Source organism: Chanos chanos, chromosome 6, assembly GCF_902362185.1.
Source record: "Chanos chanos chromosome 6, fChaCha1.1, whole genome shotgun sequence".
Lineage (NCBI taxonomy): Eukaryota > Metazoa > Chordata > Actinopteri > Gonorynchiformes > Chanidae > Chanos > Chanos chanos.
The window spans coordinates 12974558-12989557 of record NC_044500.1 but is presented as its reverse complement, the minus strand read 5'-3'; the positions used below and the strand labels follow the sequence as shown (position 1 = coordinate 12989557).

The 15000-nt window shown below is 44.9% G+C and overlaps 1 protein-coding gene across 4 annotated transcripts in view; it reads left to right on the top strand.

Annotated features, from left to right (window-relative positions):
* The window catches only part of stx1a (syntaxin 1A (brain)), a 60005-nt gene that overhangs the window by 34342 nt on the left and 10663 nt on the right, over positions 1–15000 (top strand). For all 4 annotated transcript variants that reach the window (XR_004025395.1, XM_030778589.1, XM_030778590.1 and 1 more), the window contains exons 4-6: positions 7169–7243; positions 10888–10961; positions 11342–11450. Coding sequence is in view for 3 of the 4 variants with exons in the window: in XM_030778589.1 (XP_030634449.1) it covers positions 7169–7243; positions 10888–10961; positions 11342–11450 (258 nt within the window). In the remaining variant the exon portion in view is untranslated. The remainder of the gene's footprint in view (positions 1–7168; positions 7244–10887; positions 10962–11341; positions 11451–15000) is intronic.

The following is a 15000-nucleotide window of genomic DNA, read 5'->3' as shown; positions in this document are numbered from 1 at the left end:
TGCTACATTTAAGAGGGAGATAGAGGATCTGCCAGAAGTGGTTCTGGAGAGGAACAGAACTAGGTTGAAATTACCATACCCCAACGGTGGAGAAGAGAGGAAGTGGAGAGGGATAGAGGGAGATAGAGATAGAGAGAGAGAGAGAGAGAGAGAGAGAGAGGGAGAGGGAGAGAGACAGAGAGAGAAAGCCAGTCTGGAGTCAGCAGGTGGCTGTGGGGAGTCTTGAAGCAGGGTGGTTTGTTTTTTTTAGAGGGAACGGAAATTAGTCAAAAGCTGTAGGTTTGCTGGTCCCCCCCCCCCCGTCTTTATACTGCCATCAGAGAGAACATGAAAGGAGATGGATTGTTCCGGAATGTTCTAGAGCCTTTCCCCCCATATTTTACTGTGCTTAATCTAATAGTCTATGAAACTATCTGACAGAAGTTGGGTAAAGACTCTCTTAAAGATTTGGATGGTTCTCGGTTTTAATTTTCTTCCTCAGTAGCTAATTTCACGCGTCACCCGAAGCCTTGTGTATAGTAGTGCCAACTATTGGCAATACAGAGGGTTGTCTTAAAGTGCTGTTCCCATCTTCTCGTTCTCATTCATGCGCTCATAAATCTGATGATGACTTCTGAGAGCTGGAGATTTCTCTGAGTTTGATGACCACCGAGGTGGAATCAGGTCATGGTTGTATAGTAACATGCAAATCCTCATTTCAACTCATCATTCATCGCTTGAATTGCCTTTTGCGTGTGTGTGTGTGTGTGTGTGTGTGTGTGTGTGTGTCAGTGTTCCGCATCTCTATTTTAATGTGTGTTTTTCTCAGTCAGTTTTTCACTGACATTGTCTCTCAGCAGCGCTGTTCATTTAAATGTATTTTTTCAAATAACTGTGTACTTTTGTGAGGCAGCTGAAAGTGATGATACTCAGAATGGAGCCAAAGGCAGAAATGTTAGACCACCCAAAATGCCTCTGAATGCAACATTAATAAGAATTCATTTCAAGCCAAGAATTCTCTCTCTCTCTCTCTCTCTCTCTCTCTCTCTCACTCACTCACTCTCTATACCCTCAGGGAAGTTCAGTGGATAGTCCATTTGATTGGCAGCATAAAACACAAAACCCACACACTCTGTTGCCCATTCTCTTCCCTTGACTCCCCCCTTGACTTCGTTGTGTTTTTGTGAGAGGGCAGCAAGTGTTTGCCATTTCTTCAAGGCCGCTCCGCAGCCATTAGCATATAAATCTAACGAGCGTTCTGTTCCGGGAGCTCTGCACCTTCCTGATACATGCAGTGGGAATTTACCTGCTCACTTCTCTACTGCCAGTATGCTTGCCTCTTTTATCATATTCATTTGTTCCCTCATGTTTAAAATCATCTGCACTGATATGATTTTGTCGCTGTGGTAGCTTACCGCCCACGAGATTCACACACACACACACACACACACACACACAAACCGGCTGACAAGACAGGTGTTTTGGGCAGCTAACCCAGGGTGCCAGAGATCTAATATTCCTGGAGGATCACGAGTTCCTCGTATGAGCTTCATCGTTTGTTGCTATGCTTCAGCAAACAGACACTCTGAGGTTGTTCATCTGCGTGCATACCTCAAGGCTACAGATGTGAATGGGCTCTCACTGGTTTCTTTTTATTGATCCAAACAATAAACAGACAACCTCTGTCCATTTCAAGTGCCACTGAGATCCAAAACGCAAGATCTCCTGTCTGAAAGAGCAGCACTATTACCATTTAAGCCAACACATGCACCCACGCACACACACACACATACACACAAACACACAAAAACACACACATACACACAAACAGGCACACACGCACATGTGCACACACACACACAAACAGGCACACAAGCATGCACACACACACACACACACACACATACACACAAACAGGCGCACACGCACATGTGCGCACACACACACACACACACATGTTTAGCAGAAGTATGGTGCAGACTGCACACTGGTCACTCTTGAGTTAGTGGAGGTTTCAGAGAACCCTCTCAGTCAACTTCTTTTAGGAGTCTTTTGTGCAGGACCTGGGATCTTAGCTATTAAAAACCAGAGCGGAAACCTTAAGCATTACCACATGAAGGCCTATGTCTGTACTAACCCACACTTAAGAAATCTCTAATTGTACACATTTCTGCCAGCATTTGGGACCATACAGACACAGAACAGATAGACATTCCCCTTTCAGGGCCTGATTAGACCTGTGTTGCCCCCAACATAAAACAACTCAGGGCTGAAAATTGCACCACAAAGATTTGAACCTCTGTTTTCCTGTGTAGTTCAACAGAGAGACGCTTTGAGCAATTCATGAATGTCTTAAAGAGGTCATCTGCACAGTGGCGCTGCAAGCATTAACTTTGACAGTCACGATCACCAAGCCGGCCCTGAATATGAACGGGCTCTCCCTTCTCTCTTTTCCTGCTCTGACCAGTATTCTTTGTTACTGTTTAAAAAAAAAACAGATTTAAAGAAATAGAGGGAATTGATTGGTGTTGATGTTTTATCACAATAGCATCTATGTATGTATTAAACCAACTGTCTATTCTGCAAGTGTATATGAATTTATTCTGAGTCAAATATATCGCCTTCATATCTGGTAGAATCCAATAAGGAGCAGAGATTGCAGTGCATGTACACCACTGAGTCATAAAGCTGTTAAGCTTTTACAGTTTTTATTCTATCACATCCAAAGGGCCATAGCATATTTTAACAGAAGGCCCCACTCTGTGAAGATCAACAGTAATTTCATCAACACGGTAAATGAGATTTATATGTGCCAATGTATTTTATATCTGATTTTTCTCTGAGACAAAGAGAGACATAAGAAACCATTGACTGTATTCATGAAAGAAAGGTTTGAAACAAACCAGATCGCCCTGAATTGGCCTAAGAATAGAATGAGTACATATACAAACATATTAATGACTGTAGCCTAAACATTTCATTAACCTGTGGCGTGAACGGAAAGTTACTGAGGTAATAAGGAGGGTATGAGTGACGTGATTAAATCATATTTAGAGATATTTGTTTACTTTTATCTGTTTGTTTGGTTCTTAGTTCATCCCCTGTGAAAACTGTGGAGTTTATTCTCATTAATATTTAATTGCAGGCAATTATTGTAAATCTAATCAGTCAAGAGATGCTCACATACCTATTCCATTACTGCAGTTCAGGAGAACAGGGGCACATGAGACAATCTCTCTCTCTCTATCACACACACACACACACACGTGTCACACACGTGTCACACACACACACACAAATACACACACACAAACACATGCACTGAGAAGTGAGAGAATGCTAATGATAGAAATAGCTAACATATGGGTCTTAACAACTAATGACTGGTGTGATAGTCATATTACAGCGAATGCTTCCTGTATGTTTGACCTCTCAGGTACAGCCCCTCACAATCCACCAGCAGAATATGACAGCCTAAGGTCTTCTTTGAAATATCACAGGCCTGACTGACAGAGAAGTCATGAGATCTTTTTCCCCAATTTAATTTGCCTGTATCTCTCACTCGCACGTTCTCACTCTGTGTTGGTGTGGAGTTGTTTCTGGGTTTTTTTTTTTTTTCAGAAGTATCTTGTTTATTTGCAGATGTCCTCAAGGGATCCCAATCTGTCAGGAGCTTCAAAGGGATGCATTCCCAGCATCTAGCTCTCATTTGAGATTTGCCATCAGTGATGGCTAACCCACAGGATCACAGTCTCAGTGGCGAGAAATACATTCAAAGCCTGCTTCACCTTCTCTCTCTCTCTCTCTCTCTCTCTCTCTCTCTCTCTCCCTCTCTCAATGTGTGTGTGTGTGTGTGTGTATTTGTAATCCATTAAAGTCTACGCAGCTCAATTATCAACCATTCCTAACCAAGCCCTTCCATGATTTTTCTTTTATTGCTTCCTCAGTCCTCCCTCTGGAACAGATCAAGTAAATGAGAGTGTTTGAGTAATAATGGAGGGAGAGAGAAAAAAGAACTGAGTACACAGAGAGATTATCTGTCTATCCATCCCTGCTTTGTTTTGCAGGTATCACTGGTGATCTGTGCTGATCAGAGGAGTCAACTGGGACCAGTTAAATTGCATGCTTCAGGAAATCAGCAGCTTGTTAATGGCTGAGTTTGGCCGCACTGGAACACTTGGTTCTCCTGCAAATGTCAGGTCATTGCTCAGGAAAAAAAAAAAATTGCGTAAAATGAAAAGGCCGGTACCACAGATTCTCAGAAAATATCTTCCCCAGCAGTGAGCTCTCGTCTTTCATCATCGTCGGGTATTGGCGTGCTTAATTTGATTGAGCGAACCGCGTGCGTGCTCTGCTAATCTGCAGAATATCAACGGCTGCAACGTCCAGCTGTAAAATAGCCACCCCACTCCCTCACCCCCCCCGGAACACCTGAAACCCTCCACCTCCCACCCCCCACCCTGCACTGGAACACTTGGTTCCTCTGCAAATGTCAGGTCAATGCTGGGGGAAAAGTGAGTAAAAGTAAACGGCGGTGCTGCGCTTTCTGAGTAAGGAGGTATTCCCCCCATCCCCCACATGCTGTAGCTCTGCCCATGAATTGGCCGTGAGAACACTTCTCTCCATGCGGATTTAGAACTTATTTCACATTGTTACAAATACCGACACTTGAAGAAAAGCATGAACGGAATAAGGGGTGTTAATAATTCCTTGAAAAATACTGACACAAGCACGCTCACCAAGTTCCTCCGATAACTATGACGTAAACAAAATAAAGTAGGCCTCTGAGGCCTTAAATGCAGCTAATACGTGGGCCCGCAAAAGTGTGTGTGTGTCTGTGTGTGTGTGTGTGTGCTTGTCTCGCATGTGCAGCGTTCTCTCTGGACAAAAGTGATGGCAATTTGCCTTTTGTTAGCATTTACAATCATCCCTCCTGACAGGCGATGTCACTGGTTTACTGGCAGAAATGTCATCTAGCATTCACAACCACACACGCAGACACTCCAATTATATCACTGCCTGTCTCTCACAGCTCTGCAGCTGAGGCCCTTCACCAAGGGGCTTATGGGATTTCACGTCCTCAGCTTCTCTTCTGGCCTCTCGGCGACTTTTAACCACAAATGGACTTAGCCACCCCTCTGAGCTCCCGAGCCAATCCGAGATAGATTTCATGTGATTTAGGAAATGGCTACTAAAGATATTTACACCGCCATTCAAACCACTGTCATTGTACACACGGTGTGTGACATTCTTCCTTCTTTTTTCCACAGCTGCTCACTGATCATTTTATATGGGTTTATAATCTGGACTGTCGGTGGTGTTTTCTCAGCAACAGGAGTATTGGGACCAATTGAGCGAGTGAGATGCTGCAAACCCGTCACCATTCGAGTGTACTGCAGTCCAAGCTGTGGTCTAATTAGAGAGTAGGGAATGAGAGAGAGAGAGTGTTTGAACAGCTGAGCTCTGGACGTATGCACAGGGATTTTAACACTCTCCCTCTCTCTCTCTCTCTCTCTGTATTGCTCAGAGTTGTGGAGCGGCCTGCCAGCCAGCCTACTGAGGCCCACTGATTCTACTCTAAGCGTTAGCTTTGAGATAGGCTTAGTACACACACACACACACGCCTGGGTCAGCTATTTATACAGCCCCTCTCTCTCTCTTTCTCTCTCTCTCTCTCACTCACTGTCCCCTTCTCTCTATCCCTCTCTCTCTCTGTCTCTGTCTCTGTCTCTGTCTCTCTCTCTCTCTCTCGCTCTGTCCCCTTTGTTCCTTCGAGGTGCTGAATGTGTGAAAGGTGATTAATGGTTTCCTTCTGTTAGAAGGACCCCTTTTACCCCCCCCCCCGGTCCCTGTATAGACTGTGACTTTGTTACAGCCACATTCTCTGGTTGACCTCATCCTTCTGTTAGCAAAGCCGCTGCCTGTCTCCACTGTGCGCAACATGGCATGCCTTTCATTTAAACAAGGAGAAATGGAAGGAGAGACTCAGAGGGAGGGAACTGAGGGAAAGAGAGATAAGACACTGAGCCTCAGTCAGCTCCAAAATGTGACAGATAGCAAAACTAAAAGTGTGCTAGCTCAAAGGGAAAGAGAGAGAGAGAGAGAGAGAGAGAGAGAGAGAGAGGAGACGGAAAGATAGGAACATGCTGTACTTTTTCTGAATGTGGACAAAAGAGCAGTTATCAAAGAGTAGCTGATCAGGAATTCCTATGGTGTGTGTGCCACTCTACTTTGAGGTGATAGCAATCAAGCAAGTTTTATGTCTGTGAAATCATCTCTCCATTTCAACATGTTGCTTGTTGCCCTGAGAGCTAAACCCTCTCTTTTTTCTTCAGTAAAGAGGGAAAGAGAGGGAGAGAGAGATAGAGAAAGAGAGTGAGAGTGAGAGAGAGAGAGAAAGGGAGAGGTTGAGTAGCTGTTCAGAGAAAGACCATACAGATTTTTGAAGGAAATCTCACACAAACGTTCAGACAGATGGTCACTGAAATCTCCACTGCCTCTATACAATATGGAGCTGCATATGAGGGTCTCAGCACATATCTGAAACACACACAGGCGTACACACACATGCATGCTCATACACAAATAAACACAAACACATACACTCAATCAAAGGTCCCTAGATGGGGGCTGGACAAGGCAAGCACACTGTTGCTTGCAGCAACCTGCCAGTGCAACAGGTTTAATGAGTCTGCACTTGTGTTTTTTGTGTGTGTGTGTGTGTGTGTGTGTGTGTGTGTGTGTGTGTGTGTGTGGTACACCATGGAGGAGTGTACAGCCCTGGTTCCTCCCTCACACTCTGCTGGGTTTTGAGCTATGCCCTGCTCAATAAAGCGTGTCTCCTCCCCCTACAGTCTTTGATGTAGCAGTAACCAGCCAAGGAGAAAGGAAACAAGCATACACTACTCCTCACCTTTCCTCTCCTCTCCTCTCCTCTTCTTTCTTGCGTGTGTGGCTTTGTGGGTGTGTTTGGGTAGGAAGGTGTGCGTGTGTGTATGTTAAAGCCTGGTTTGCAATGCCCGTGTTCAAACTGTGTAAACATAATTCCCGTAAGATGCAATGCCTGAAATATCCAACTCAGCTTGTATCACCAAAAAACGTACTGAATTTGTCTGTCCACCTGTCTTCACCTTCCTGTTTCTCTCTGTTTCTGTTTCTTTTCTTTTCTTTTTTTTTTTGTTACCAACAGAAACAAAGGCGGAGCTGGAGGAGCTGATGACGGACATTAAGAAGTTGGCCAATAAAGTGCGCTCCAAGTTAAAGAGTAAGTGCGTCTCCGCTCTCTGACTGAATGTGTTTTGCGCCGTGTTAGTCAGGACGGAGCAATGGATTGGCACATTTACTTAGCTTGATGTTCCGGGAGAATGACTCAAGTCTGTTCTTTCTAATAAATCATTCATTTCTTGTCAGAAATGGTAAAAAAAAATCAATTGATGAATATTTCAAAAGCGCACCCTTTTTCCCCCAGAGGAGAACTGTAACCGGTGCAATTGTAGTTTTAGTCGAATTCGCTCCTTTTTGACGATTCAAAGACTGTCGTTCAGGATTGTTCATTCTTTGGCAGGCAGACCTTTAATTTGTTTTTTCTCCCCATACACACATACAAGCAAAACAGTTTCAAGGCATTATTGATTTACGCCCGTCTGTGTTTTTTTTTTTTGTCACCTGAATGTTTGTTTGGCTAAGGGGGCGAAGAACAACGATACGCGGTAAACAGCTTCGCACGCTGGTCTTGTGTAAGCTAACGCTGTAGCTGGAGTCGACATAGCTGGATAATTAAAGAGCGGGACAGTGTGAGACAGACAGAGCCTTAGCGCTTTAGAGGAGAGGATGAGATTTGGCAGGTAACAGACAGGCTCTTTTTACACCAGAGCTCCTTGTTCGTTCCCCTGGGCTTGACCCATTTGTCCGGCTGCTGAGAACCTGTGTGGAAGAGCCCCGCAGACATTTACATATGTGAAGCCTTGGAGAGATTGCTCGGCTGGCTGGGGCCAGACACGCTGTACAGCTTATAATAATGTCCTCTCCTACTGTCAGCCAGAAATGTATTTGATTGTAGGGTGTGTGTGTGAGTATGTGTTTCCGTGTGTGTGTGAGAGAGAGAGAGAGAGAGAGAGATTGTGTGTGTGTGTGTGTGTGGGGGGGGGGGGGGGGGGGGGGGGGCATGTTTTGGAAGTACACTATGTTCACAGCTGGTCTCAGCGACTGTGTAATCTTCCTGCAACAAAAAAAAAAAGCCTTTAAACAGAGTCAAAACCTCATTTCGTTTTATTTATCCCTCTGTCTAACTCCCTCTCTCTTTTTGTATCACTCTGTTTTCCCCTTCCTCAGCTTCCTCTCTCCTTCTGTTCATCACTTTTTCATTCTTCACGTTTCCCTCTCATTCACTTGATTAGTCTTTCTTTGCTTTTCTCTGTCTGTCTGTATCTCTCTCTCTCTCACACACACACACACACACACACACACACACACACACACACACACACATCCTCTCTCTTTCTCCCCTTTCTCTCTTTCATTCTCTCTTGCTGCTGTCTTTTGCCTGACTGTGTTGGTGAGCTTTGTAAAACAGACGCCCTGACGTTGCTGTGTCAGTAAGAGGCATTTGCTGCGAGTGTTCTCCGTGATTAAACCTCCTTCCTGGGACTAGATCACTGTTGTCTCCACTGTCACTTTGTTTCCGCGTCAGCTGCCGCCGCCGGAGGAGACGTTCTCCACGGCAACTGGCTCCTCGTATGTGAGCCTGTGGGATCAGCTGATGACCTCTGCTTAGGCCAAGAGCGTGACTGAAACGATTTCTCTCTCCTGAACAGCTCCACATAAGACAGGATATGACTGGCATCCGCTGGGGAAGACAGAAGCACAGCCGCAGTCAAATGCAATTTCAAAGTATCTGTTAATAAGAGCGAAATTCAAGCAACGTAAACAGAGTTATGATTGTGAAATTGTAAAATAAATGACCGTTAACACCTCCCATTCTCTGAGTCAGTCTAAGACGTGAGATGGTTTCCCTTAAGGCACTGTCCATGGTCTGAGAGTCGCTGTTCATGGTCCTGAAAAGTCCTTGAGCTTCAGTAGTTTGAACTGAGTGACATCAAGGAAAGAGACCACGCTCAAATAAGTGACTGCGAATTGCTTGAATGAACAGGCCATGTCTCAGTTCTTTCTGTCTGACCTCGCGCTCTTAAATCACAGAATAGATGACAGTTTTAATGACTTTCGTAGAAACTGTGGTGACTTTGGTAAAAATTCCAGTAAAAGGACACAAAGTTAAGGAGCTGTGTAAGAGTGTTTGGACATGGCTTAGTGAAGACATTCAAACTTGATCTGTTTGGTGGAGATAGGTTTATCAAAACTGGCCATACTGTGATTTTTTATGCTTGTTACGTCAAAGTCCGTGACTTTGTATTTATGTATGCTATAATATTTAAGGATATGTAAGAATATAGATAAAAGTAGAATGACAATATTGTTTTCACGTCCGTTGTTCTAACAGAGGCTTTCATCAGTGTGCCTCTTCAATAATTGTTTATGGTTCAAAATCTGGGAAGAACATTCTGTTTTTATGACTTAACTTTGTAAACTCCCCTCACAGTTGCCCTACATATAGTACAGACTGTGTTCCCTCCAATGACTCATTACAACTGTCTTTTTATGTGCTTTGAAAATAAGTTTACTTCCTCCAGTCCTGTCAGCCTAGCTCTTAGATAGTACTACAGTTCCTCCTCTGTTCCATATGCTTCTGAACACAGCCTCTGGGGGGCAGAATTCCCTATGGGAGCGGAAAGTCATTGTAAAGGTCGGAATGATGGGCCGCAGATGACGGCCAGTTGGAGAGCTGACATTTTGAACCGCATGGACATGTTAACCATGACAGCCTTTCTACTGACTCCTCAATTTAGAAATAATCTACGGGGCTACCTGTGCAGTGCACACACACACACACACACACACACACACACACACGCACACACACGCACACATGTGCGTGCACACACACACGTACGCACACACACACGCGTGCACACACACACACACACACACATGCACGCAGACCTCTGAGTTTGCAAGCAACAATCTGAGATATGCTTTAATTAATGTTGTAATTTAACACAGTTAAATTGCAACACAGAAATTCACCTTAATTGCTTAGAATATCTTTGTTCGTGACATGAAATTGTTTGGTTAATACCTCACTAAATTACAGACGGTCATTTCATTCTAGAAGCATCCGCCCTCCGGGCAGGCGTTTCTTTGGGGGGATTTCTCTTAGTGAATTATGGGAAGTTAATGAGAAAAGACACAAGGACATCCCTTCTCTTACCGATAAGCAGTTCTGATGACTGGAATAATTTTCATTTCAAGTCTTGTAAAGGCTAATTCTTATGCCTCTCACTAATATAGAAGCTGTCCAGTCACTGGTCTTCATCAGACGAGGAGGAGGGAGTCAGCATTCATAAATGCCAACGCACTCACAGCTCTAACAGCCTGTATTGAATCACACTCAGATATTTATTTGCCACCTCTGAACCATATTGCTGTTTTAAAATCTATTCCCACACAGAGCGCCTTTATAATACGTGCCCTGAAGGTGAGGGGATTATTTCTTAGACTCTTAAGATGGTGTTAAAGGCTCTCTGTAAGGAAACAGTGGTACCTCTTTAGATTTCCTGTTTTGGTTATAGAGAAAATAAACGAGTCTTGTCGTTCTGAATCTAACAGATGGGAAAAGTCAGTGTAGAACTTTATTTATGAGTACTCCAGAGCCCAGAGCTAACAGCTTGTCATAACTGTGTTAAGCACTGTTGGAGTAGGAGTCGCTGCTGAACCCAGAGGGCCTAACGTTGCCATTGGTGACCGAAGGCTGTGGAGGAACAGTGAGTGATCCATGTCATCCTGTCCCTTTAGGTATCCAACAGACCATCGAGCAAGAGGAGGGCCTAAACCGCTCATCCGCCGACCTGAGGATACGGAAGACGCAGGTGAGAGACCTGCTCTGGGTCCTGAATTATTGCGTGTTCTCTGCCGTCATGACTAATCCGGAGACAGACTGGCAGCTCGGCTAACGGGTCCACCCCTGACTCGAGGTTGCTAAGGGGTTGCTAAAAGGGTTGCTAAGGCTCCAGACTCGCTCGTTCCCTTCGGCTCTTTCTAACCTCGTATCTGGTGCGAGCGCATTGTGAAATTCCTTCAGCTAACAGACTCACTGTTAGTCTGACAGTGTGTGAATTCGCCTTCATTACCTCAAATGGTGGTTAATTCAGCACCAGAATGGACCTATTCACCACACCTCACCTCACCTCACCTCTCTCTCTTTCTCTCTTTCTCTCTTTCTTACTTTCTTACTTGTCTCGTCTTTCAGCACTCCACCCTGTCCCGTAAGTTCGTGGAGGTGATGTCAGAGTACAACGCCACACAGTCAGACTACAGGGAGCGCTGCAAGGGTCGGATCCAGAGACAGCTGGAGATCAGTGAGTAGCCTGTCCTGCTCCAACAGCACACAAACAAGCTCAAGGACAGGACAGCTTCTGCTGCATTCATTAAACTCATGACAGAGAAAGTGGACACAGTGAGAAAGTCACTGATATGGATTCAGTAATGTAAATTAAGTAAAATATTTGGACTGCTCACGTCAGAGGAGGAGGCTCGTGTAGATTCTTAGCGAGGTGTATGGAGTATAGGTGAGAGAGTGCGAGAGAAAGAGTGAGAGAGAGAGAGAGAGAGAGAGAGAGAGCAAGAGAGAAATGAAGATCTGAGAGAGGAGAATAAAGAAAATTGTAAGGGGGCAAGCTGTAACTGTCATTGAGGCGCTGCTCTCCAGTGGCAGAGCTGTGTTACTGCATGCTGATAAAGACATCCAAGAATAATCTTGTGACTGACAGACTGACTAGATCTCTGACTTCTCCCACGAGCCAAACGAGCTTACAGCCGTCTGCCCCGGCGTCAGCTGCTCTGACCCGTGCTCTCAGCCTGTCTTGGTCAGGTGTGCAACGCTAACATGTTGTTTCATTATAGGTGATGGGGCTCCACACACACACACACACACACTCACAGACCTGTGACCCACTCACACCTCTTCACACACCTGTCAGTACCGCTCTGTCAGTAGCACCACTGACAACACTCAGAACACACATGGGTAACGATGCATTTAAAAACCAAACCCTGCCCTAGTATTCTTAAATGGTTTTTTTTGTTGTTGATCCGTAACCCCCCCTGTATAAATGATAAGATCTGAGTAATATCGCTGTCAATCATTTAGAGCTATCATATCAGCAATCATAAAGACAGAAAACGTTACAATTGAGCCCTTGAGAGCATTAAACCAATACCAACCAGTTATGGGAGTGCATGAGGGAACAGTTAGCAATTGTAAAACAGCATTCATCTCAAAGTGATCTCTTACATCTGATAGAGGTTTTTAAAGGAGGCAGAGTGAACTCCATATGAATTTAGCTGCACGCTTTAACATGCTGATGTGCTCCTATTCCGCTTTGATTCTCAATCATGTCATGCCAAGTCAATGTGACTTGTCAGTTCTTCTTGGCGCTGTTCCAGAGTTTCTCTTAGGGGGCATGGTGGTTAGGACGCTAGGCTACGGCTACCTGACTGGCACACTCCCCGGTGCCAGCTGCCCCTAGTTGGCACGGGGACAGGAATCATGGAGGCTGGGTGCGAGGCTGGTTTCCGCCTGCCATCTGTGCCACGGAGGGTGGCACGGGTCTGCGTTAAACCTGCCCTGCCAGGATGCCCCCGTGCCCAGAACATGCAGGCTATGTGCATGGCACCATCACCTCTCCTAGAGACGCTCACGTGAGGTTTGTCTGTCTGGTAAAAGACCAGCTCTGTTTCATTGATGGATTTAAACAGGCTGACCTTTTGTGTCTACAACACGCCAGCTCTTCTATTCACGTGTTAGACCCCTCCCTCTTGATGGAGATTTGGGACAGGTGTGTAATAGTGTGATCATTCACCAGCTGAGAGAGGCAGAGACAGATGGGTGGACACACACACACACGGGTCAAGAAAAGACTCTTTCGAGGAAAGCAAAGAATGAAAAGACCTGTCTTTCTGAAGTGCTTTTCTCACTCTCTAATGTAATCAGCGTACGTTCCATTACTGTTTACTCAAACGCCCACACTCATATACACTCATGGCCAGAGATTTAAGAGTTAGTGATGAAGAGCTGAGAGTTGCCAGCTGGTTGTGTCAGAGGAGGGTATAGCTGAGTCCACGAGGCACTAGGGGAGAGATTACTACGAGAGAGAGAAAGAGAGAGAGAGAGAAAGAAAGAGAGGGAGAGAAAGAAACAGAGGGAGAGAAAGAAAGAGAGAGGGAGAGAGAGAGAAAGAGAGAGAGAGAGAGAAAATGAGAGTATTTGCTCTACTCATCCTTATATTTGAGGCTATAACCATGTTCAGTCAACAGGTTGAAATTCTACTTGCACTTCTCCCTGTGGTAAAAATCTTGTGGTCTTGACGAACGCGATGGCAATGGTAGCTGTTGTTAACTTTACAGACAAATCAAAAGACTAGAAAAAAAACACACAAAACAGATAAAGTGCAGTTCTTTGAGATTTTAGGCTGCGTCTTCCCACCCACAGATGCCTCCCACTCTGCTGGCAGTTAATTAGAGTTTATCAAATGCGTGTCAGCAAGACAGTTGTGGGCTTATTAATGTGTGTAGAACTACAGTTCTCTTCTGTAACTTTGTTCAGTGACGGAGCTAGATAAGAGAGCTCTTGTGGAATTTTCTGGAATGTTTGAAATCGGGACCAGAGAGACGTAACCTGATAACGGTCTGTGTTTTTGCCCCGTTTCGCCGTCTCACTCGTAAATCTGTTAGGTTCCGTCAGATTCCGTACGCCCTAGTTGAGGAGCTGCTCTCGTTCCGTGCTCCGCGTGTTCAGCCGTCGTAAGAACAAATGTCAGCGTCATTTACCAATGAGCCGCGACTCCGCTAGCCGTGAACTAGTTCTGTCACAGCTCACAACAAATTAGCTGAAGCGTAGTGATGAGACGGTGAGGTGTACGGCTATCGAATTTGACCGGCACGTGGATGACATTAAACCTCTACGTTTTAGACAAATGGTAGACCATAGCTTTGAATCTGCAGTTGCATGGAATCAACAGCAGAGTATAGAGCCTCAGTACCAAACTGACACTCCCTCCTCCCTCCAGAGGTGGCAGACTTTAACCCACTGTCTCTGAGTAAGGGATGTGTGGATTTGCTGTACCTTGAAGTAAGGGGCCTGGTACAGAGTATGTGGTTAAATTTGAATAGATTTGCATTCATGTACATATCTATTCGTGACTCATGCTTCGCCGTCTCTTGGGTATTTGACGAAACAACTCAAAGAGTATTTTCTCTCTCAATCAAACTGATCGGAGCGCTACTGCCCAGCTGCGTGCATTAATGTGGACTTAACAGGGGAGAGGTATGAGAGATGTTTCATAAGGGTGGGTAATCTCCAACATTAATCAGACACGATTGCCTACTGATCCTGATGATGGTTATGAAAAATAGGGGTATGGTAATTCTTGATGTCGAAGCATAGATAAATGTCTAAAGTTTGTTATTAACTATTCATGTTCACCACAGAAGAGCCTAGCACAGAACTCCGACCAAGATGAGGCTTTCTCCCTTTCTTCACTTCCTCCATTTTTCACTTCATTGAGATGATATGGGCGAAGTGAGACCCGAAATGCGGCAATCAATTTCACTGGGTTTGGGTCTCCATGGCAACGCAATAGATCCTTTCTCTGCCCATTGGAATAGCGGGATTTGAAATAATTCTCTGTGTGTATTTGTGTTTGTGTCTGTGTGTGTGTGTGTGTGTGTGTGTGCACGCGCGAGTGCACGCGCGTGCGTATGATTGCATACCTGAGAACATCTAAAGTCATTTTCCTCTCAAGAAGCTCACCATTACCACCCTGCTGTTATGGCTAATACAATGGGCCATGAGCTCTCAGATCGTTTCATGGTGCTACGGATTGTAACTTGCTCTCAAAAATCCATCAA